This window comes from Hyalella azteca, unplaced genomic scaffold, assembly GCF_000764305.2.
Source record: "Hyalella azteca isolate HAZT.00-mixed unplaced genomic scaffold, Hazt_2.0.2 contig1914, whole genome shotgun sequence".
Lineage (NCBI taxonomy): Eukaryota > Metazoa > Arthropoda > Malacostraca > Amphipoda > Hyalellidae > Hyalella > Hyalella azteca.
The window spans coordinates 94,798-121,467 of record NW_025932207.1 but is presented as its reverse complement, the minus strand read 5'-3'; the positions used below and the strand labels follow the sequence as shown (position 1 = coordinate 121,467).

General features: G+C 38.6%; 1 protein-coding gene across 3 annotated transcripts; it reads left to right on the top strand.

The window, feature by feature from the left end:
* Positions 1-4,921: 4,921 nt before the first annotated feature.
* On the top strand, positions 4,922-24,827 carry LOC108683306 (glucose-6-phosphate 1-dehydrogenase). 3 transcript variants are annotated; one of them, XM_018172609.2, is made up of 8 exons: positions 4,922-5,811; positions 8,657-8,876; positions 11,835-11,967; positions 12,784-12,867; positions 21,448-21,509; positions 21,663-21,734; positions 22,104-22,255; positions 23,174-24,827. In XM_018172609.2, the coding sequence occupies exons 1-8, from the start codon at positions 5,105-5,107 to the stop codon at positions 23,367-23,369; spliced, it is 1,626 nt and encodes a 541-aa protein (XP_018028098.1). In that variant the 5' UTR covers positions 4,922-5,104; the 3' UTR covers positions 23,370-24,827. The 3 variants fall into 3 exon arrangements, with proteins under 3 accessions (XP_018028098.1, XP_018028099.1, XP_018028097.1); XM_018172610.2 differs by having other exon boundaries at positions 21,448-21,542; positions 21,696-21,734; XM_018172608.2 differs by lacking the exon at positions 21,663-21,734 and having other exon boundaries at positions 21,448-21,581.
* The last annotated feature ends 1,843 nt before the right edge of the window (positions 24,828-26,670 follow it).

The window sequence follows — 26,670 nt, the reverse complement described above, 5'->3', positions numbered from 1 at the left end:
AACACTAATGGAAGTATGACAAATTCAAAGAAGAATGTATTTGCATGTGAACTTCTAGCACTTTTGTATACAGCAGCCACAAACTGCAATTGATATATCTATTAGCTGTAAAATTCTACAAGTATATATAAATTAGTTTGAGATGGCAGAATTTGTTGATTTATATGCGTGCAATTAACGACCAGAGAATAAATTGATTTAAATTATCAAAGAGTCGGACAATTGTTCAGATGACGTTGGTAGATCGAAAGGCATATATCAAGAAGTAGTTTTAGTTTATTAACGACGTTTCGAATGTAACGAACATTCATTTTCAAGTTACATAGCTCTTTCAATGCTCTTTGTAACTTGAAAATGAATGTTTGTTACATTCGAAACGTCGTTAATAAACTAAAACTACTTCTTGATATATGCCTTTCGATCTACCAACGTCATCTGAAGAATTGTCCGACTCTTTGATAATTTAAATCAATTTATTCTCTGGTCGTTAATCGCACGCGTATAAATCAACAAATTCTGCCATCTCAAACTAATTTTTGCAATAAAGACCCGGCAGCAAGAGAGAAAATGATTACTGTGAGACACAGAACTGAACCAATTGCAAGAAAAATCAGCAGTGAGGTCAAAAATATGAAAACCAGAGACTCAAAAATGTATCTGAAATGGTCTTGGAGTATTACAATCGAGCAATTTCATCTCAAGATCGACGATGAATCAAACTGGCTCCGTGACAACCTTGACAACAACGTCAAACCCTGGACCATACCGAGCAATGGCAAATGCAAAAAAGTGGAAGTTCTCCAAGAGGAAGTTTGAAATCTGTAAATTTTGCTTCAAAGAAGGTTGTAGACTTCTTCATTATTTGGATTGCATCCGGGTAATTGCAGTAACGACTACGACATTGAACTGCCGTTTCAATTACCATCTGAGACAAGCTAACAACCAGACTAGGTCTCAAAGTATTACAAAGAAGGGACTTCATCTCAAGATCATCGATGAATTCAACAGGCTTCGTGACACTCTTAAAAACGTCAAAACCAAGAATATAGGTATATACACATGCGAAAATGAAGCTGACACAAAATTAAAATAAAAAGTAAATTCTTACAACGCTCGTAACAGCGTATTGTAAATAAACATCTTCATTATTAATTAGGTCATAATTGGTTTGGATTTGAAATAATTATACGTGCCAAGTTCATAAAAAAATCTGGCGTGCAAATAAAAATAAAAAGTCTTCCAGAACATACAGTAGCATATTGCCAATAAATAGATACGTATTTACTTATGTCAAGATCGATTCAGATTTGAAGATCTTAGCGGGAAAAAGTGCAAAAAAATTATCATTTAGCACATTTATTAAAATTAAAGTAGAAACAGAAATACCTGGTCATGCTCGCACAAGGGCATTGTGAGTGAATAGTTTCGTTTTTAATTTGGTAAATATCACTCAGTTTTGATTTCATAAACTTATGCGTGGAAAAAGTGCTATGAAACTTAGTTCTGTGAATTTGTTTTAAAATATCATACACGGTGTCAAATCGATATGTCAATTGCAAAAAATCCCTCAACAAAGAGTTTGCTCTAAATTAGGAATTGAATTGAAAACAAAATCCAGAGTAGTGCGGATGCGGATTAGAAAGGAATGAACGTCTTTGGTTCTCCGCTATGACAAACTAGAGCATCTTTTTCGAAAGCATTGAACGAACTCAACTTCTAAATCTGATCTTTGAACGTGAAGTTTTGAACGAGTGTTGTTGTTGCCAGACATATGTGAACTGGCGCCACGTGTGGTTGTTGATGCCTGCGCTGCCAGTACCAAACTTGCATTGTCGTCTCAGCAGAGCATAACCAATTTCTTAAGTATGATAATGCTGGTATCCAGGATACTTTACTGGTCTACTTATAGGACTCAAAAATGAACTTGAGGGAGAGTCTAAAAAAAATCTCTGCTTTGCCACTATGTGTCTCAGCAGAGCAGAACCTACTAACATTGGAGACAGAGATATGTAAGAACTAATTTTTTAAAATGTAAATTTATTTGTAAACTGAGTTATATTTTGACTGTTTACCATCGGCGTTCATAAAATTGTAATGCAATGCATATGCTTAATTTGCGTTCAGAAATTGTATGTTTACCCTAGAAAAAAAATATGTTCTCGATTGACACTATGCAGCAGTCTGTAGTTGCTAGACTAATGCGCCCCTTGCTAGACACAGGGATGACAGTCTACACAGACAATTATTATACATCCCTTCCCCTGGCAAAGTTCCTCCTGGATCATAAGACATACTTATGTGGGACCATCCATTCCGATCGCAAAGGACTGCCAGTTGAGGTGACAAAAGCAAAATTGAAAAGGGGAGAAATTGTTGGAAAAAAGAATGAACAAGACATAAAAGTCCTAAACTGGAAGGATAAAAGAAATGTGCTAACTTTGTCTACAGTCCCTGAGCATACAGATGTTCTAAGAACAACAGGGAAAAAATCAAGAACTGGAGCAGATGTGATGAAACCCGACAGTGTTCTAGACTACAATACCTGTAAAAAAGGAGTTGATCTTTCAGACCAGTTTTCTTCATACTACAGTCCTTTGAGAAAATCTAGAAAATGGTATAGGAAATTATGTTTGGAACTATTGTGTGGATGTACTGTGGTAAACGCTCTCCTAATTTTCAACAAATACTGCAGTGGGCGGCACAAATGGACAATCGTAAAATTCAGAGAATCTCTTATTTTTTCACTCCTGTATGGATATCCGATGGAAGAACAATCTCAAAAAACAGGCGGCAAGACAAGTGCCCATCGCTTGAACAAAGCTCCTGGCTCAAAAAGCAAGACAAGAAAGCGCTGTGTGGGATGCTATAAAATGATCTCCCAGTCAGAAGGATCAAAAGTTGCCGATAGAAAGGCCAAAAAATTATCAACCTTTTGTAAAGGATGCCCAGGAAAACCATTTATGTGCTGGTCATGTTTTAGCTCACACCATCATAGTGGCAAACCAGAGCTTTTTTGGAATCACTTCATTTTTAATTTCCTCAAAAACTCAAGATTTAAACCAATTTCTTGAGTATTATAATGCTGGTATCCATGATACTTTACTGGTCTACTTATAGGACTAAAAAATGAACTTGAGAGAGAGTCTAAAAAATTCTCTGCTTTGTCACTATGCACACCATCAGGACTAATTCGTGGGTATTTTCCTCAAATTAAAATCTTGCAACTGGAAATAATGAATATGTTTTATTTGGTACCTAAATAAATTAGTAAAACTCATTTTCTATTATTCCAAACCTTTATTTAATGACATCAACACAACTGAGCTATATATTTCAATAAAACTAATTTTTGAGGCTCTTATCAAAATTTGATATTATTTTTATAAACGACCCACCGGTGGGTCGTTTCGCAGCAGAGGGATATTGGCTACGACCCAGACCCACGGGTGGGTCGTGCCACACTTAACATGTTAACTTAATTATTAAACTAACTTAACTTAGGTAAACTCAATTACAAATTTACAAACAAAGGGCATTAAAAATTTTCAACAAATCTATCGAATAAAATAAAAATAAAAAATATCAAACATGAGACAACAAAACAATGCTATACCTAACAAATCTGAGGTGTTACACAATTGTAAGTTTGTCCACTTTTGATCCCCCATTTCCTGTATACCTACCAGTCAGACGTGGAGACATCAGTCACCTGGCGCTGGCACTGGCAGAGTGCTGTATACAACTTACAAGAAAAGTTTTTTTTTCGTTTAGTGAGCCTGGATGTGGAGTCGTCCTCCATGCATCTAAGAAAAGCTTTCCACCTAGGCTATGTGGAAAACTTTTCTATAAGTGAACATCCATACCTAGAATTTCACACTGTATATGGCTTATCATCCAAATTAATGAAACTATAAGTAAAATAAGGTCAACATTGAAATTGGTATAAATGCCAGAAAAACTCCTATTAATAATTCACAAGACAAGCACTATTTACCTGGGATCTACAGCACTTTTTTACAGCGTTATATAAACGTGTGGTAGAAGCCTTTGTTAAAAAAGAAGCCATTGGAATGATTTGAGGGTTAATTTCCACAAAAGTGGATATTTTAACAAAATTTCTCAGGTGACAACTAAAAACACGATTTTGTGCCCGATGAAAAAGTTAAATTGAACAAATATAGTGATTTATTCCAATCGAACTAAACATACCAGAAATATAATAGGTTTTAGTAAATATAAAAATGTAATATAGATTTGACTAGTATAATAATAATATAATAAAAATATTTATACAAGACACCGTCTCAACATACCAGATTTAGGAAATCTGGTATGAAAATATACCAGGTGGCTACTCTGTTAAAACACAGACCAAATAACGAGGATTTGATAATATGAATTACTTTGAGTAATTTACAGGATTGTGAATTGATTGATAATATGAATTTTTAATAATCCCTTTTGTTTAACAATTCTGCTAAATCTGCATAATTATTGTATTTTGTCACCATTTACGATCATCTTGTTACAACCTTGCGTTCAAGTAAACTTGAGAATTTGAATAAGATGATCAATTATGAGAGTGTTTGATCTACTACACTCAAATAAATTCAATGTCAACATACGTGTCTTGATGTTCAACTTCATCAGCATCATTTCAAGTTTATCGGTAAATCATATCTGGCAAAGTCATCATATACACCAAGATATAAATGAGTCGAATAATGTAAAACTATTTAATTTTTACTAAGAAATCATTGAAAACAAAAATTGCGAAAGCCAGTCATTATCATTCCCACTAAATCAGCACGCTGAGTGAATACCATACGTAATTGCAGAATTTTTTAGTTTATCTATTGATCGATGCAAATGCCTAACTGGCACCCTTTCCAGCTCCGTCTTGGTGTTGCATCGCCAGTGATCAGCGAACGTCCTTCGCAGTGCAAGTTAAAGCTAGTTCGAGGCGAAAGTTCGTTCATTCAAGCTGGGCAATTCGTGTGCAGTGATCGGCGGTGAGTCGAGTGCTCTGGGAGGTGGAGTTCCACTAGTGATAGATATACCGGCGAATCCCTGTTATCGTTGCGTATCAAAAGAACAGAGCAACATGGAAAACAAGATTAAACCCTTTCACAGTGCCAGACAGCATGCATCAGTGCAGAAAAGTGACTCCGTGGCTGCGGAAGAGATGTTGACTCTCATCAGACAGAGCCTAAAATCATGCCACACACCGGGCGATTCCAATTGGGAAGAAGATGTTCCACACGTATTTGTGGTTATGGGTGCATCCGGCGACCTTGCAAAGAAAAAAATCTATCCAACGTTGTGGTGGATCTTCAGGGATAGGCTGTTACCAGAAAATACTATTTTTGTCGGATATGCGAGGTCTAATTTAACTATCTCGGATCTTCGAGAAAAGTGCACTCCATTTGTTGTTGCAAAACCTGAAGAACAAGAGCGTTTGGAACAATTTTGGAACATTAATTATTACGTAAAAGGAAGCTATGATGCTCGAAGGGATTTTGAACTCCTCAACCAAGAAATGACAAAACTGGGCGGAAATAAAGCAAACCGAATATTCTACTTGGCTCTTCCACCGTCGGTGTTTGAGCCCGTAACTTCGAATATCCGAGCGTGCTGTATGGCGGGTAATGGGGCTTGGACCCGAGTAATTATTGAAAAACCATTTGGACGTGATGCTGCCTCGTCGGAAAAACTGTCTCGTCACTTAGCGGGCTTGTTCAAGGAAGAAGAACTGTACCGCATTGATCACTATCTTGGAAAGGAAATGGTTCAAAATTTAATGGCCCTGAGGTAATTATAAAAATAATTCATAGATTACTCTTACTTATACTTCGATTCTGCTGAAGGTTTTTTTTATTGCGATTATATAAAAATTTCTATTGTGATTAGTTTGGCAAAACTGAGATGTATACTGAAATTTTTATGTATATTCTAAACTCTAAAGTATGTAATAACTTAACTTTAAAAGTAAATTAAATTAAGGTGAAGTATTCAGTTGCCTATTATCAGCTTCATGTGATAAGGCAATAGCTGGGAACAGTCAAGGTCATTTATGTTGCTGCTTACATTTGTTCCTTTTCGAAAGTACCGTTAACGCTTCATATGAAAGTTTTGGTTACAGGCAACATTCTTGTAAATTGTGATTATTTTCGATTGGCATCAATTATACTCTTACGCATTATCTATTTATATGATTCTCAAGCTTGATCATAAATTCAATTAAACGTAACCTTATCATGGCGAAGCTTTTGCAGCCGATTTACATACCGGTACCTACGAATATTATATGATCAGTTATGGAATATTTTTTCGAATTAACTCTAGCATAGTAAATGCGTGGTCAAATAGAAAATTTCATGTCAATAAACCTAAATTTCATCTAAGCGTGCTAATTTGAATTAAACTTGGAAAAGTTTCATTAAATTTGCGCATGGGATAATTTGCATGAAGTTTACTTTTATAAATCCTGTATGCATCAGAATGCTTAAAGTAAATAGCGTTTTAAGATCGTCGAATTCCATGCTTTGTAAACTAATGATTCCATGTTGCATTTTGTTAAACGTGGCAGCTCGGTTTGTTGCGTACGTACCGTACAATCACCACGTCGGTCGCTCAACGTCACATCACACGTTCCATCCAGTTGTTCATGTTGCGAGCACAGTTACCACCGGCGAATTAAAATCTCGCTTCTACAGGAAGATCGTGCAGACGTTACCTCGAAACTCCTTCTTATTGCCTCCTAAAACCAGTGTGATGAGCTCAAGACTCGTGCTCTGTGGGAGGATTGTAGTCAGGCTACAGCACGGAGTTCATCAGTAGCCAAGTCTGTCCATCGAAATTATTGAATTTAGGTAGATGTTAGCAAAATGGTTACTAATTTTTCCACTGTAATGTGCCCCGAATTAAATATAGGTATATGTCTATCAACATATGGACGCTGAAGACTGGTAGTAAACTTTACGATCATCACAGAGTTTTTGCCGGGTAATTGAGATACTAATGCAAACAATCCAGCGACAAGTGTTTAAAACTTCAAATCGATGACAGCATGAACTATTGCCGGCCTGTATCTTGTTTTAATGTTTACTTGTTTTCTACGTCTCTGCTGTTACTTGTGCTACAAGTAATTATATATAGGTACTGCTTCGTTCAATTGTTAATTATCCCGCCCATTCAAAATTATCGACGGCAGACTAGCATCTTTCGATTGAAGGTTTTGCATCAAGTACGTTTTCCTTAATCTGAAATGCTCCTTTGATTGGCTGATATGAATAAAAGACTGCTGTATTAGGCACGTTCATGGATGACTTGCATGAAATCTATTGCGTTGCTAAAATAATCTTACTCTGTATCAGTCAAGATGATTCTAGGATTTTAGATATAGGTACATCGTCGCCACTTGAATCGCAATGGCGTGAACACGAAAAATAATATTGCCTTTCACCGCATTATCTCGCTTGTGTTTGTATTCTAAAGGATAATGTATCAAAATGCACATTTATCAAGAGTTACCACCATATCAGTGTAGTTATCTTAAACCCGTTGGTCGTATGTTAGATAAGGGACCTTATGGATAAAAGTCTGATGTACCAATTTTTGCAGCGCTAAACGTGGATAATTTTTAAAAATATTGTGACTGAAACAGGTGATTAAGCACCATGCAACGATTTGGTTGTCAGCATCAGCATTCTTTGGTGCAGACTGCACTTCTGATGACAATAACTACTGAATCATCTTAAAATGACTTTTCATTACCATTGTTTTTTATCAAGACTGCTTCAATGAGAAGAAGCTGCCACATGAATGTCAGGAAATACCTCCGACGAATGCAAACAACAAGTTTTCCGGATAATATTCAGTCCTCGAAGATGCATTGTTAATTTATTATAACACATGAAAAATTAATTATGTAGAAAGAATTACTGTTGCATTAATAAAGCATAAAAGTTTGATGTTGAGATCAAATTTCGCTTGATAAATTAACTCAAGATGTCGACAAGAAAGCAATGAATTTCTTCTTAGTATTCCTTACTCGGAGAGCAGCTGGCAGTTTTTTTTTCCAACCAAAGGTTTGATGTCGAGTAATAATTGGCCTGGTGCCCCACACAGCTGCGCCGTATGCGGCTTCATTGAGTAGCCAATTATTTCGAATGTAAATGTACATTGAAACGTCGGGTGTGGTCGTCTGCTGAGCTTGACAGTATAGGTCGCTTACTTTCGCGGCGCGGTTTTTGTTGAGAATTTCTGCATCCTGCCGCAAGCGAATCGGAGCTTTTGTTTCCATTATCACTGTCAACAAAATTGTATTCATTAGTTTGTCTTGGTATGCCTTGCTATCTAGCCTTCTTGAGTGTATGGCTGAACTATCTTTTATTTTTATCATAGATGTGTGTATATTTTTGTGTTGTTTCATTCAAGTTTTAAATTATCGAGAAACGAGTGTCAATAAATTGCCCCTAAGTTTTGTCTGGTAGTGCCTTCTAACGAACATACATTATCTCAAGATATTGCTCATCTTGATGCTATGTAACAATTTCTCTCATCAGCTAATCTGTCACACGACCGTTTGTAGTCGCGTAAAAACTTGCAGTTCAACATGTTCAACAACAATTTTTCTTTTTCTCTCATTGACCAGATTCGGTAACCGGATTTTCGGCCCGACGTGGAACCGAGACAACATCGCAAGCGTCTTCATATCTTTCAAGGAGCCTTTCGGCACGCAGGGCCGCGGCGGCTACTTCGACGACTTCGGCATCATCAGGGACGTCATGCAGAATCATTTGCTGCAAATACTCTGCCTCGTCAGCATGGAGCGACCTTCATCAACGTCTGCTGATGACATCAGAGATGAGAAGGTGGGCACTTACGCTCATTTTACAACACTTCTCTTTAACTTCACTTCTTGTTTGTTTGTCTGTCTGTCTGCTACAAATCTTATAGTCGATATTTAACACACTTCAACCTCTCTAATCGATCTGAAATTTTGCACACTTGTGTGAAGTTGGAGACAATGCATGAATCAATTGACAGAATAAATAATTTTGAAAATGTAAAAAATTTCATTTTTGATATTAAAAGAATGAAAAAAAATAATCGATCTGAATCCAATCAATCTGAAATTTTGCATACTTGTATAAAGTCGGAGACAATGCATGTATCAATTGACAGAATAAATAATTTTGAAAATTTTTACATTTTTTATTATAAGAATAAAATTAAAAATAATTATTTATTATTTCATTATGAAATTAGAAATTCATTGTACATGTGTAACACTGGAGACACTGGATTATTTAAAAGTGTTGTCTTTAAAAAGTAATTTTTAAACGCATATTATTATGTGATTTTGCTTCAATGGCGAATAAAAATTTACAACCAACGTCAAAATTAAATTCTCCAATATAAAGAAAGTAAATGTTTTGGCATGCGTCTAAGGGTCTTCACACAATAGCTCATAATAAAATGGAGATCAGGTTCATCACTATATCATTGAGTGGATGCGCAAGTACGGCGGTTTAGAAGATGTACATTTCACTTTTTGATGCGCACAAAAAAGTGATAGCGATCCGAATTTATACTTGGGAATATTTTCTGATTATTTTATTATTATGATGACACTCATTTTGATTAGATTAAATCTAGTTGACCTCGTTCAAATCGGATATTTACTTGTTCTTTAGTTTGTAAAATCAGCCACACATCCTCCATAGAAGCTGTCGGATAATCTCAAAATTGCGCAGTTTTCTCGTCCACACGGAACGTTTTATATGCAACGATAATCGAACTATAAGAAAATTAACTCTACAATTTAATTATCTTGCCTCGGATCACCACCCGAAATTGCGGTATTTCGCAGCTTATCTGGGTAAAAAATGAGGATATTATCATCTTTTCTGTTTTCAATTGAAATATTTTACAGTAATTCTGACTGGTGTGATCGACTTGCTCAACATTTTTCGCAACCCATACAGCGCTTTACTTCTTCGGCAGTTCTTATAGACGTGGATCAGTCCTTGACTTCGGATTAGGATTATAATCACTTGTCTTGTCTAAAGCGAATTAATCAATTCATGAGCTTATATGAAGCAACTCCTGCGAGTCTGTAACGAATTTTGCCACTGACGCTTTAACCTTGGAGAGGCCGCAAGTCAAGATTCTTCGCCTCACCGCTGCTCGAAAAGTATAAAAGAGGGACGTGCTAGAAATTTCCGGACGCTAAACGTCTATATTCATGCTGCCACGTTATCCTGTTATTACGTTCTGAATTAATTCAATCCAGCTAGTAACGCTTGAGATAATTCTGCTCAGTACGAGCTTGTGCATCAACGATCGCAGTTCTATCTAAGCGATTTGAATGTTACGCAGCATAGGAGTAGTTAGCGTTCTAGATGAAAATACTTTCAAAGCGTGTTTTATAGCTCAACATATGTAATGTTGTCAATTTTATTCTTTAGTTAGCGTTCTAGATGAAAATACTTTCAAAACGTGTTTTATAGCTCAAGATATGTAATGTTGTCAATTTTATTCTTTAGTTAGCGTTCTAGATGAAAATACTTTCAAAGCGTGTTTTATAGCTCAACATGTGTAATGAACGATCTTTGTTGACGAATATTTGCGAGGCTAATAACACAACCGAAAATGAAGCTCTTCTTTAAGTATCGGCATTATGACGAAATTATTAGTGGCGATAATGAAAGGTTTTTATTCGAACAATTGGTGACAAAATGCTGCTAGCTGCAGACGTTCTATTTTCAATGAAGGGGAAAGTGAAAATAAAGTCATGAATACCGTAGAAAAACTTGTATAGCTTGATGAATTGTTACGATGATAGAGTTTCAGTGCTGCGTATGACAGGTCACTTGAGTGCTGCGTGTGTTGTGTGGGGATGTGCAGTGCGAGGATGTGGTGTGGTGATGTGCAGCACGAGGATGTGGTGTGGTGATGTGCAGCACGAGGATGTGGTGTGGTGATGTGCAGCACGAGGATGTGGTGTGGTGATGTGCAGTTTAAGGACGTGGTGTTGTCAGGGTGTGGTCTCTCATTGAGGTCACCTTCCGCTCTATTGCAGCTCCCGAATATTTCCCAATAACCATTAATATTTGTACAGCTCTGTTGCAACGTTCATTGCGCGGCATTCATTGCATTTCTTACGCTGAGTTCAAGTTCATGTTACCGGAATATCTTCTTCCTTCGCTTTGTGTACGATCCTTTATCCACTTGCTTCTATAAATGGAATGTTCGGTGCGAGAAGAACTTGTCTTGTTTACTTGTTCAGACATCTCAACAGGTTGTTAACATACATAATTACTATAACAGAAAGCCATTATAGTAATTATGTTTGCTGACTAAAATTCATGTATTATCATGCTGTCGTCTAGGGCAATGAAGTTGTATATGTATATTTATGTTCATCAGCTAACCCAATCGTTCGAGTCATATTTACTAACATATTATGGTCAGGTTACTGCTGCAGTTTGTCATTCACGATTTTATTTTCTGCTATGAAACAATATCGAAAGATACTTATTGTTATTGAGTACTAAAAAAAGTAAGAATTTACATTTAGGACAAATTTATAGTTTATACGCATGTAAATATAAACACTCGGTTAAACTTGTGTGAGCAATACAAAAATGCCGAAAGATTTGTGTAAATGCAAGTCAAACGATTGTATTGTATGCAAGTCGCGATTATACGAGTATGTATATTCATTATACCGATTATACTCGTATAATCGCCTGTAATTCATATACCGAAACGCACAGATTATACGATGAATATGTACAGCAATGAGTGAGTGTTGTGTTGCACAGGTGAAGGTTCTTAAGAGCATCGCGAGTATTGACTTACCAGACGTGGTGCTGGGCCAGTACGTCGCTGCTGATGACGCTCAGCCCAACACGGACGCTGCACTGGGCTACCTTGACGACCCTACAGTGCCGGCCGGTGTGTCTCTTATTAATTCTTATTCCTTTACTGGCCGGTGTGTCTCTTATTAATTCTTATTCCTTTACTGGCCGGTGTGTCTCTTATTAATTCTTATTCCTTTACTGGCTTGCTGGAACTATCAGGTGTGCTGATGTGGCTCAATTGTTGGATTTTTTTGCCGGTTGTGCTTCATAGAGTTATTTTTGTGATAATGTCAGCAGTTCTTCTCTCTTGTACAGAAATTGTTTCATTTGTCGACCTTTTAGTTATTCATCGTATCCGCACTATGATTTATACATGAGTACATGGTTCCACGTTCGGGAATTGACTGCAAATGTTTTGCCCCTCCTTGATTATTGCCGTACGCTATTAACGTTGATGAATCAATTGTTTTAGCTTCAGTCTTACGTTACAGAATTAAAGATGAAACCAATAAAGAAGTCAACATTAAGAAAACTATCGCGTACGACAAATTTCTTTAAAGTAATTGCTAGTCTTATCTTGATGAGATCATTTAATTAATGTGAAGTATTACAACGATAGGTTTAACGTTGCAGAGATGAGTGAAAAATTAATAAATAAGTTACTAATTTTTTTATTATATTGCTTGTGCGATTCGTACCTGTTAATTTTGTGGTATATTTTCTTTTCTTTTTTTTAATATTAGAATGCTCTGCGCTGAATAGTATTGTGCGTTTTAGTTGGCCGCTTCTTGCATTGTATTTGTATTCAGCATATTTTAAAATTGTTATGTATGAACCTGGACGTGAATACAAATACCGGCGCATTTTTGAGTAAGATTTTAACTCGTTACTTTGGTGTTGTGCTTCGCAGGTTCGAACACGCCGACGTACGCGATGGCCGTGCTGCGCATCCACAACGAGCGTTGGGAGGGCGTTCCCTTCATCCTCAGATGTGGTGAATATCGCGCCTGTTCTTCTTCTCATTAGTTTAATACAGAATATTTTTGCTAGGTTCTCTATAGGTAATACAGAATATTTTGGTAACTTTTTAGGCTATGTCTCGCTAGGAGAATAACTAGTGTGCTTTTTAAGGTTTTATTATGAAACTTGAGTGCAACTTAATTGTACATATAATATCAAATGAATGAAAGGCTCTTATTAATTGTATAAGTTATTTCGAAACACAATAACATGTGGGACCATATTTCCTAGTATAATAATAAATTCCTGGAGCATGAGCGATAATTTTGTTTTGACATGACCATATCCACTCAATTCATCTATGGACAAAGTCTATAATTTGAGGCCAAGGTACCAGATCCTCTTATTTCTTCAATAGGAAGAGTCTATAATTTGAGGTCAAGGTAAATATTTCATTGACAGAACTGCTCAGCTTGAAATATCCTCTTTATGATCGGTAAGTGAAAACTGACACCTGAATCTCTCATAAGTCTAAATAATGACGGGCGCGTTGGCAGTGAACTGCGCTACACGCAGGCCGTTGATGAGTTCAACTGATAACTAAAGCACCTCATATTTTGCGAGGCACAATTCTCAGTCTGGCGATCTTCCACCGAACTCGTCTGCATTTCTTCCACCGAACGCGACGAACATTGAGCAATTCCTTTGACGAACTTTATACTTAGTTTGCAAATTCATTGTTTTTGTACTAATGGTGCGGCGATAACGCTGATTGAGCATATTCGCCTGTACTCTTTTGTTCTATTGTTTTTCAACATGAATATAGCATTACAAATGTTCGATTCTGTTCGTGACGTTGAATTGCTATCGTGAATCGTTATATTCAGGAGAAGCTTTGGGCCGTTCACACTTAGCTATGCGCGATTTAACACTGTGAGTGCCCTGCATATACACTCCATCATTTAACCAATTTGCTCACAATTTGCAATTAGTTCTTTCAAAAGGATTATCTGTTATTAGAAATTATCAACATTTATACATCCTTTTCTAAGTTGAATGAAATTTTGATAATCATTCTTACAAAGCTGATCAGTGATCACTTACATTACTGCAGCGCAGCCTAATTTCGATTTGTTGTAAATCGTGAACAGAAGTGTTGGTCTCATTCATGTCTACACATGATTGATGCAATTTCGTTTGCTACATGCATCGCCAAACTCCCAACGAAAGCCGGTCTCCCGAAGGAACCCTTGTTTTATTCTGCTGTAGCCAAATCCAAAGAATATAAAATTCACAACGTCATGCGCTATTCCCGCCATGAACAGAGATATGATTATTAAATGCATCCTAATGCACGAAAAACCGTGTGAGTGGGCAATTGTAATTCTCTCATGATCTCTATCAATTTTTTCCTGGCTTGATAAGTGCCTCTCTGATTTGTGAACGTGACTTATTTTATGTGGCTCAGCCACGTGTGAATAGCACTTTAATTTTTCTCCGTTTGGGAGTTTTTTCTTGACGAGCTTTGCCTTGTTTTAGTTGATTGCATTGCTCTGGGAACACAGCTCGCTCCATCATGTGGCAGAACGAACACGCTCGTGCGGGGCTCTTGCGGGAAAGTACCAACCTTGCTTGTTTCCGTTGACCAGTTCGTTTGTTGCAGTATTGACGCGGAGACATGGCGAAGAATGAGTTGCTTGTTTGCTTTATTATTTGTAGAGAATAAATTTGCTCTCATTTTAACATGGAAATGTTGACGGAATACAAAATTCGTGTTCTTAGGTCCATTTCAATCTTTGGAACTGTACGTTGGGATTTAAAAATGATGTATTCAAGCGTGGGTCAGCTTACCGAGCACGAAAACTTATATTTTTCAGGACAGAAATTTCGTGTAGGGCGATTGCGATCACTATGCAAACTTTATTAATTGCTTCCATATCCTCGATTCACTGTCCCATTTTCCCGATAAATTATTTAATTCGTGACAAAGAACCTATTGTTTTTATACACACAAGAAGCAATGGCTGTCATATAAAGGCGTCGAGGCCACAATATAGGGGATGGTATAAGGCGCGTCACTCACACGTCCGAGTTTCGTGCGAGCGGCGGCGTTGCAGCGGCTGCCCGGGGTGTCGTATGCATGCGGCGGCCTTCGCTCGGCCGCGGTGTCGCAAGCTCCTCACCTCGAGACAATGCACTTGAGGGCTTCTTGTCTGCATGCCGCCGGCGGTCAGGGCTGATTGCTATTTCTTTAATGACAGCCATCAAGAATTTTCATTAGTCATTATGGATAATGTGATGATAGCCGTCCAAGGTACATTTTCCAATAGTTACACTTCAATTGAAATGCAGTATCACCGTTGCTTATCATAACATTTCTAAGTTATGACTGCGGTTAGCTCTGTAATCTTGTATGCAGAGTCTGGTTCGGTCGTGACGCAGCAGGTCGTAATATGTGTGCCTCGAATGAGCCATCATCTTATCTGTTACGGAGATTCGCTCATGAACTCGCTCGTCTTATCAGAGGATGCGGTTCACTCAAAAACCGTAGCCTTGGCCTCGCGTTTTGTTGGTTTTGTGATGTTAAATCTACGCGTGACGGAGAGTTTTACGCTAACCTCGAGTTTAAATAGAAGGAACTTTAGGTTTGTTTGGCCTGGTATTTTGTGAAGTTTCTTAACTTATGGCCTTATGACGACTTTGGGACTTCTTAGTCCACGGTCACGCTGATGCGCTGCCTTTCGATCGTATTTAAATGAGGATTTAGAGTTGGATTTGCTGTGATCAGGAAGCGATGTTTAATTGCTGTTGCGTAGTATTCAGAATGTGCTCGGCTATGTATATATTGATTGCAGGGATGCTGGTTTACACATCAGGTTCCTATCATTGGTGCTTCACGTTGTGTCATGGTTCCCTTGAAAACTCGATAAGTGCTTTATTGCCACTGGCATAATGCAGGTGGACTTGCCACTGGTATAATACAGGCTATATTGCCAACGGCATAATGCAGGCTGACTTGCCACCGGCATAATACAGGCTATCTTGCCACCGGCATAATACAGGCTATCTTGCCACCGGCATAATGCAGGCTATCTTGCCACTGGCATAATGCAGGCTATCTTGCCACCGGCATAATACAGGCTATCTTGCCACCGGCATAATGCAGGCTATCTTGCCACTGGCATAATGCAGGTTGACTTGCCACCGGCATAATGCAGGCTGACTTGCCACTGGCATAATACAGGCTGACTTGCCACCGGCATAATGCAGGTTGACTTGCCACCGGCATAATGCAGGTTGACTTGCCACCGGCATAATGCAGGTTGACTTGCCACCGGCATAATGCAGGCTGACTTGCCACCGGCATAATGCAGGCTGACTTGCCGCTGGCATTGTGCAGGCCATTTTGCTATCAGCACAATTAATGTTTTAGACGAGACTGAATTTTCACTTCTTACCATTCCTCGCAATATTCCTTTTTTTTCTCTCTCTCTTTTGCTACCGAAATTTCTGACGCTTCAATGAGAATTTCCTCCATGAGTGAGCGGTTGTGTGCAGCAGAACTAAGTATCCTATTGTTCGTCGATCGATCCGACCCGCCGCCTCTAAATTGCAGTCAATCAGCCGCGCTTTCCTCGAACTCGCGTCGTACGCGCGTCGGAGGCTTTGTTATAAGTCTTCACTAATTTATAGGGATCATTTAGTTTACTTTACGATGACATGACAAAAGCCAATTGTGGTTAATCATTAGATATTTTGGCATTTTGAACTAAAGAATTCGAAACGTAAATTCTAAAGGCTTTATTGAAATGTACACCGGCTGTCATTTTAGTTTCCGAACGATAACGCTCAAATTTTTTAACTTACATGGCACAATTGACAAACGTCCGTAATTAACATTTCGGAATCATCTCTCTCAGTTCAGAATATTCGTATTAGGTTCAAAGGGAAAGTTATCACTTGCTACTAATTGCTACCTTTAGAATAGTTGTGAGGTACTCGGTATTATAATTGGCATATAAGCTACGCACGTATCTTTTTACACCACCAGGCATTTCAGATGGTTGGTGTAACACTTTCAATCCCCACCATTTGTATTATTTCTGCATGTGCTTTTCACTTTCTAGTTGAGTAGTTCATTGCGGTTAGCGAGGCTGCAGTTGACCGCTTGCACGGACGACGGATCGTTCACACTCCGGCCTGCGTTGCGAAGCTACACAGACTTTCTCCCGCTTTGCGCACTGCTCTGTCCCTGATGTTCTTTATAGTAATCGCGCTCGATGACTTCCAACAACCTTGGACTTGTTAACTTGGTCACTGAGGCGTAGCATGTACGTAAACGATGCAAGTCTCGCTATGTTTCTTTTCTTTTTGTCCTAACTCAATGGTGACGAGTGGTAGCAACCATGCTTGGCTGTCACACGTGAGCGACAGGCCTTCCCGCTACTGAGCGCTCACTTTTTTTATGAAGTTGTTCGCCGAGCGGGTGCTTTTCAAATATCACACTTGTATTTTTTACGTGAGCGTGGGGTGCAGGTGAGACTGTTGATTGTTCGTATTGTGGAGGCGATGCAGTACAATAGAAAAAATAACTCAGTACCTACTCACTGCAGTGATTGACAGAGAGCGCATTTTCTCGTCGACGAAAACGTGGTCACGGACGGACGGACGGTCAGACAGACGGACGGACATGACGAGCACAATAGCGCCTTTTTCCTTAGATGAGAAATGCGCTAAAAAGCCAGCGGTCTCGCAATGGGTTTTTATTTTGGGTTCCCATTTACGTGTGGTTATCTCAGGAATTTGTTTGTATCCGAAAGTCATTTTAACCTACCAGAAATTTTACCGCATGCGCCTTTGTAACGATTGAAATTGTGTTGAACAATGAATTCTGTTCTTCCAACTGATATTTTCCTTTCGTTTGCTCTGTTCGTGTTCAGCAAGTCCATGAAACTATCTAAAATATATTCTTAATAAAATATTTTGAAAACGAAAGTTAGGGCAAACGAAATTTGTTTGACCTATTGGCTTAATCGCAGCAATTTTGTTTCCTCCTTCCTTTCGTTAGTTACTCCAATTATCACTCAAATTCCTTCTTTTCGAAAATTAGTTGGCGATTCATTACTCATCCGAGGTATCGAGCGAACTGAGTAGTGAAGTTTCAGTGTGTTTAATAGGATGCCATCGAAATGTGAACAATTCCTTAATCGAACAATTCCTACATTCAAATTTATACGAAGTTTCTGCCCGCGGGCCCTTCCATATGAGTATGTAAAACTATATAAAATATATTAAGGGGCGCAAACTATATTTCATTACTCTGGAGCTTACATAGACCATACAGAGCTTTGTTACATTCGTGAGAAAGAACACAATGATCAACGTCATAAATAGATAGAGGTTGAATTAACCGAAGATATACAGAAGTCAATGAAGTACACCGGATTAGTATACATATAACGATACACCAGATATTATAAGCCATATGAGCCAGCTAATGGTGACAGTATAGATTGGAGCTAGGCTACCGATCAATAAATCGTACGTCCCAAGAAAGGTCTCACTTCTTAACATCAATCATGTTTGGAGAAGTGCGGCGGCTCAAACTAAAAGCTCGCCCAAAAGTTGGCGCGCTACAGAGTAAAATGTTCATCGTCAAACTTCTTAATCTGATAATTTGCTTTGAGCGAGAAAGGCTCTCAAGTTCTAAAAATGTTTCAATTTCGAAAACTTCTTCATTCCAAGGAAAGTGCCAGCCATTTGAGTGATGATTATTGAAATTATTCTTTGCTATATACTTAATGTTTCTACGGTCGTTTATATCAGAGGCAAGTTTAATTGGAGGGGTAATAATATCATAAAACTAGTGAAGTCCGTTAGTCTGAATCCTGCCAAAATTTAGGATTGCATTCTGCTGTGTGTGCACTGAAATCCCTCCACAACAGCTAGACAGCACACCGAAATATTGGTAAGATATGAACATGTAAACTAGGAGACTGGGAATTTCTATTGTTCCCCCTAGCCGGCATTGCTGTTTACTGTGCAATTTTGTTAAAATTACAACAACAATTTAAAGAAGGGAGACAGAAACGATTATTCAATATAGTTTTACATTCTACCAGAAAAAACTGTAATCGGAAACTTATTGAAAGTATAGAAAATTTTATTAACAGAGGTTTTGAGGTAATCGCACTGAATTTCTCATCTTTAAAAAACCTAAAAAGAATAGAAAAATACGGTAATCGTTTTGTGTCGCTTCTGATAAACTGCAAGCGCCGTATTATGATCGCCGTATAACGATGCTCTCTGACTAGTAACTGAACTGTAACAATCCCGTAATTTGCATGTAACGCGAGTTTGCTCTAACAAGTATATAACCATAATGTCGTAATCCCGTAATTTGTTATACGTGTGTCATTACTTTCAAGTAACATTACTGTCACAGTGCCGTCGATTTATGGTCTCTTGTTGTCGCAATTCGCATCCTTGTTACCTCCTGCCGGATGTTCGGACGGTCTTGAAGTGCCTAATGGAGGACCTTTTCGTTTAGTGCTTAAGCCAAAAGTTTCGCCATGTGGTTGACGGGATTAACTATACTGTGAACTACACTGTAAACTACACTGTGAACTACAATGTGAAATATACTGTGAACTACACTGTAAACTATACTGTGAACTACACTGTGAACTATACTACACTGACACTACAAGGTTCGTTAACTCACGTCAGCGCCACGGAACTTTTGTAGCAGCAAATGAGGATGCTTGGGTGCAGTGGTCGGTGGGTTAGAATTTCATAGAAAAAGGCTTAGGGTGGATAATTAATATTATTGTTGTTTTGAAATCCTAATTGAATCCAAATTTCTCTAAATAGAAGTGAAAATGCAGCGATAGAACATAGTAATGCAGTATTGCTCACTTCTATGCTGCAGCTAATTATCGACCAAAGTGCCAGCAAGCGAATCTATATAGTAATTCGACTGGTGACACTTTTTAGCATTTGTATGTTCTTCCGGTTTGAACGAGCAATAACTAATAAAACTCAAAACTCATATTNACCTACCAGCAAACGAATCTCGTATTTTTGACTGGTGACACTTTTTAGCATTTGTATGTTCTTCCGGTTTGAACGAGCAATAACTAATAAAACTCAAAACTCATATTTAATCTGTTAAAGAGGCTCATTTACATACGACATTGATTTTGTCTTTACAATACACTACATTGCACAATCGAATGACGGCTAACGTTATCCTTCAAAAGCGTGTCAAGTTTATATGCGAGTACAAAATAGTGAATTGTTAAAAAATTCTCAGAAGTGTAAATTTATTCCTACATTCCTTAAAAATACTACATTAAGATTTATTAAAAAACAAGTTCATAGTAGTTACCATTTTAAAGTTGAAGAATCAAATAAATGATCTCAAGTGACCTGCAAATAAATGATCTCTGCGTCACTGTAGCGCAGTGGTTATAGGGCCGCTGTATGCGCAGTGACGACGGTAGAGCGGCACCGAGATGGAGGAGCTAGGCGTGGGTTCGAGCCCCGGGAAGTTCAGTTAAAGTCTCGGTGTCGCTAGTGGACCTGCATAGTCGCCGTCATAAGGTGGTGCTTTCAGCATGGCCTTGGGTGTGTGTCCCTAAACACTCTGGGTATGTTACCTGGGGGGATCTTAAGGACCCGAAAGTTACGGATGATTATTTTTGTTCGCTTGTACGTACTACGCAAAGAATAATCAGTTTCCTTGTAGATAGCCCATACGCCAACACGCATATTTTTCATCTTGTCTTTGTATAGTTTTCTATTTCTCGGGAAGAGATGAAGAATATTTCATAATTTGGCTTAAACGCAGAGCTACACCGCACCGCTTATTAACTGCATCTCGACCTACTGATTCGACATCTTCCTCCGTCAAAAATACTGGAGGTGCCGGGGATCGAACCCGGGGCTTTTCGCATGCAAAGCGAACACTCTACCACTGAGTTAACTGAAGAATATTTCAACTGAAGAAGAACTGAAGAATAGGTTAAAAAAAACTTCTCCATACCAAATGACCCTCTTTTGTATCACTGAATAATCTCATTTTCGTTTTGCTCTCCTACATAAATTCTAAGCCTGTTCTGAGCTCTCAAACTAACTTGAGTTCTGCCATAATAAGTGACGTCTTCTTGTACAATAATTTAGTGCAAAAAACAGTTAATGGTAATGAGTACTCAACCCGAGTATTTATCTCTCGTAGGCAGTAGTAATTAGATGGGTTCACACCTTAATTATGCAGCCCTATGTCCGAAACTCAAGCTACCAATCCTTTAGATGTAACTACCATTGACGACGGTTAAAAATCCGTCGACAAAAACTTTAAAGCTTTTTCCTAAAGAAGTTTGGCGCATTATTCGGTATCGTGTGTAATATAATCAATACGTCGAGTTTAGTAAATGTTAGGTGGATAGACTAAGTCAGACGTGTTATTATTTTTTAACTGTAGGGGCTGAAAATGTCTTTCGACCAACATATGCCGATTTCTTGATTTTATTTTCTTCGTCCGGTAAAGTTCCAAATTGTGCTGTGCTAGCAATATTCGACTGCTAGTCGAGTTAATTATCTTCGTTTGCAGGCAAAGCTCTGAACGAACGCAAGGCTGAGGTGCGGGTGCAATACCGCGACGTATCGGGCGACATCTTCAAGGGACTGTCGAAACGCAACGAACTGGTGGTGCGCGTACAGCCTGGGGAGGCCATCTACTGCAAGGTGGGGCCTGTGGGGCGTGTGCTGCAAGGTGGGGCCTGGTGGGGCGTGTGCTGCAAGGTGGGGCCTGGTGTATCGGGTGACATCTTCAAGGGACAGTCGAAACGCAACGAACTGGTGGTGCGCGTACAGCCTGGGGAGGCCATCTACTGCAAGGTGGGGCCGGGTGGGGCGTGTGCTGCAAGGTGGGGCCTGGTGGGGCGTGTGCTGCAAGGTGGGGCCTGGTGTTCGTCGGCGAAGGAAGCCTCAATCTTGACATGTTCTGGCAGAATTTGTATCCTGCATCCTGATAGGTTTGGCTTGTAATAAAGAACTATTATTATTATTATTATATTATTAAGAACTAATATTATTATTACAAGGCAAAGCTTGTAATAAAGAACTGCCACACCGAAAAACTGGACCGCTATGTTTAGTTATCTGCGCAATTATTTCCGAAAAAAATGACCATAATCATCAAATTGGATGAACGTATTTGGTTGAAATTAATTGCAAGTTTTGTTACGAGTATTATACTCTGTGCAGGTGAACAACAAGACTCCTGGCATGTCGTTTGGCATCGAGGAGACGGAGTTGGACCTGACCTACAACAGCCGCTACAGCCACGCCAAGCTACCTGATGCATACGAGAGGCTCATCCTGGACGTGTTCTGCGGCTCTCAGATGCACTTCGTCAGGTACCTTCACTTGCACTTACGGCTTTGTACTGCTTTACATTACGTGAATTGTGTCCTTAATGCATAATAACTGTTGAAGAAAGGCTTAACCAAATTAAACCAAAGAATGAAACATTTTATCACGTCTTTATTAGCCGATTCCACGACAGGTACGTTGCGCTCGATTATTAGTGCTGCTCTACTGTTGCATGAATTCTCGACCTTGGGTAAAGTGTCAGGCCGTGATGTCATTAGCGTGGTCAATGAATATTTAATATGTTATTCGGACAATTACAATGAACCCAAACCCCTCAGGTTTATCTACAATAGATCAGACAGATCCTTCCAAGGTTATGACAGAAATATAAACTTGGACAGTGGCACACCAGAACAGTGCCCTTATAAATTTGACAAAAGAATTTTGGGGTGAGTTCACCTCGGGTAGTTATTTCCTATTACGTAAACACGTAGTACAGCATTTCTTATTTGCTTATCATTCGTTGGCCTTATAATCCCTAATTTATTTTGCTCTGGAACACAAACTACTCTCGTTTCTACACTGCTCTCTACTCTCGAGCCTACGCTGCTCTCTACTCCAGAGCCTACACTGCTCTCTACTCTCGACCCTATACTACTCTCTACTCTCGACCCTATACTACTCTCTACTCTCGAGCCTACGCTGCTCTCTACACTTGTGTATGCGGCTCACTTTGCTCTCACAGATCAAACTTTTTCACTACTTCATTTCAATAATGTATTAAATCGTATTTCAATAATGTTTTATATCGTGCAGGAATGGACGCAGGGAAACGTGCTATACGTTTCCCTGCCTCCAGTCCTGCAGAGATAAGTATTAATATAATTATTATTCTACGAAGTATTTATCGTGGCGTCTGGTTAAAATATCTCTCGCCACAACTCGACCATATTCACCAACAGGACAGACGAGCTGGCGGAAGCCTGGCGTATCTTCACGCCACTTCTGCACAAGATCGACGAGGGAGGCGTGCAGCCCATCCCTTACAAGTACGGCTCCCGGGGGCCAGAGAGAGCCGATCAGATGCTTGCTGAGAACAACTTCAAGTATTACGGGTCGTACAAGTGGACTGATCCTCGTAAGTCCGCTAACTTGTAGCCAGGAAGTCTTCATTACCAAGGCATGGATCTCAGAATGGTAGCAGCAGATGGCCTAATCCAAGTTTACTGACAAAAACTAACAAGCGCTGGCCGTTGCTTTCGGTTTAGTTGCAAGGAAAACTTATTTGTCTTGGGAGCGACTTCATTGCTACAGGTAAATCACTGCGCTTATTGACATGTGACTCAAGGTACACTTTCGTGAGTGCCTTATTATAACTTCATACCTTGAAGGAATTAGATTTTTGCCGTTTATGTTGTTGCCGTAATGTGGGAAGACTTTCTCACTGGACTTTAAGGGATACACGGAATTGAACAGAAATTACATAGCGAGTGATGTCTGTGCGCTGCTATAGTTCTGTTACTATGTTATGTAGAGGAATCATGATGTGATGATACGATTTATCGAGGTATTTATTTTGATGACATCAGGTGCGAATAAAAGATCACTTCGTCGGTAGTCCACTGTTTCTATAATCTTATTTAAAAGTTATTTAATGCCTGCCATGTGTTGTGTCGAGCGACTGCGAAACCATTCTTCACAAGTGCGAGCTTCATTGTGGCGGTTATCATTGTGGTAAATGAATAAAAAAATAAATATAAATAATCTATTACATAATAAGGTCGATTTGTGTGGATAAAGACTGAAGGAGACTGACATGAAAGTAAGCAGGTAGCATAGCGGAGCTACAATAGTTTTTTTTATGGCTAATTTAATGCAGTAAACTATTTATTGCACTAGTGTTTGCAGTGTTTGACTGTGTGAAGCTATGCAAGCAATTTACTAGAGCCTGTTACGGTCAACGTCATGAACAAGTTTGAAATTTTTCGTTCAAATCAAATGAATGCGGATGCTCCACAACTTAATTCAAATGGGACGAAATTGAAAATTAAATAATAGCAGTTTTATTTATTGTCCATTGTTCAGTATCTAAAGAATCACCAGCCCATTTAGTTCGATACGAGGCTTTTGTTGAACGCGTTTAAAATGTTAATTTAGTCAGCTATGTCAATTTAGATCGGCATCATGTGTTTCAAAGTAAAAATGGGAATAAATGAAGTGAAATAATTACAAGTTACTATGCTCTCTGAAATAACACTTAATACATTGTTGAGAGGGCCTGTGCGTGATAGCTAAAAGGACTCGCTAATATGATAATATAAATGCACATTCAGCTTCTCTGAAATGAAATATTGGAAAAGTTTGCAATTCCGATTCCAAAAAACGATGGCAAAGTATTAAATTAATTTGTACACCTGCATAGCGACAAGTTCGACTGTAAGCCACGTGGCATAATTCATGATACGGAGATCAATTGAAGAGAACACCATAGGATGGTAGCAAGTCTAAATACTATCGGGTCACCAAATGACTTATGTTAAGGCACGACTGCATTTTCTGCATCGAAGATATTTTATTATTGCTTCAGCGAGGATTTATATAAATTCATATGCTTGGTTTTATATGTATTTAATGATGGGTGAAATAAAGAAATATATATTATATACATAGTTTCTCATTATCCTTGCGGGTACTTAAGACTGGAATAGAAGACTGCAGCGAGAGCTCTGCATTTACTTACACGCATATGAACAACAACGACGGTCGCTTACATGTCGCTCACCAAACATGGACATCAAACATGGAGGGTTGTAAAATACTTACAGGGTCTTGTTCAGTAAGGCTTCTTCTGTTATATAAACATCGTCCGATGCAAGCAATAAATAGATTTAAACAAAACGAATCCCATGCCATTCCAAAAGATGCGGTCATCTTCTTCCAAATTAACGATAGACACAATTAGTAACGAGAAATCACCGCATAAATCTCTATCCACATTAATAACGTGCGCAAATTTAAAACGCAACTCGAGTGATGCGTGGCTGAACCACATGCTTCTAGATCACGGACCGCACGTAGACCATTCCACAGCAAGACTTAAGATCACGGACCGTACGTATATCACGTATATCATTACGCAGCAAGACTTTACGCAAGAAACCTCCGAGTTGTGATATGCGCCAATGGTTGTCCATTATTATAATACTAAACGTAAATAAAATGTGATATCTTTGGAAAAAAATCGCAAGTAAAACGCATTTTCATGGAAGTAAAAAAAAAACAATCACATCATTGTTACCATCAAATAAAAATTTTCCATAAAAATACTTAGTGGCAATAGGACCAAATTATTGTGTAAAATTCTCGTTGGTAGACAGCAGGAGCCTAATATCCCATCACAACAAGGATGGTATTACTTTATCTTTAAATAGCGCCCGAGGAATAAAGGTTTTTGGTTATAAGAAACCAAAAATCTTAGAAACGCTATAAACCTTCAGTTCACACAAATCAGTGCCGGTAGATGCATAGACGCTACGACTTAGCGCTCCCGTCCAGGGGCCATACTTTCAAAACTTGCTAAGTGAACGTAAGTACTTACGCTCTATTTTCTTGTCTATGATTAATGGACTTTGCTCGAAAGGCCGTCAATGATTGGCTGATGAACTTATGATCTCTCAACTTTTTTAAAGTATAGGCCTAGGGCGGAAGTGTGTGATGTAGGAAGGCGCTCACCGCGAAAGCTTTATGTGTTTTAAACATGGTGCTGAAAAAGCCAGCACCAGTCAAAGTGGGTACAACTATAAAAAATATATTGGAGCATGGAGCAGCCCATTGCACGAAGATCTAAAGACATGACTTATATAGTATAGGAATAGCACGCTTCCTTTATAGTAGAACGGACAAAAGGGCTTATGGTGGCAAACACTTTAAACTCAACACAAAACGAGCTCAGTAAAGAGCAATGAAACTGGTAGTTAATAAGCATAGCTGTTCACATATAACCATTTACCACGTAACCATTTACCACGTAACCTTTTACACGACGTAACCATTTAACAGGAGCACGGCTACATATCAGATTAAACTGGAAGCTTAATATACAATATTAATTAAATTTTACCCGCACGCAAAATTTTCAAACTTTATTACAGAACGCATATAAATGTACATCATCCGATAAGTTATGAAAAATCAAAATATAAAGGAAAATTTACATAATAAGTCATGTCTAATACAAGAGAAAACAAAATATAAATAATGCAGTGCTACTAAAGAACTTCATCGCATAAAACTTTAGACGTGGTACACTCACTTAGCAAGGACTAAATCACACGCTACTTTACATCTGACATTATCTACAGCCACAACATGCACGTATTGTGCACAGCAACATAAAACATTTAACACATCTTAGGCTTATAAATACGCAATCGGGGGTTCCTAAAAATAATCGTGTTTA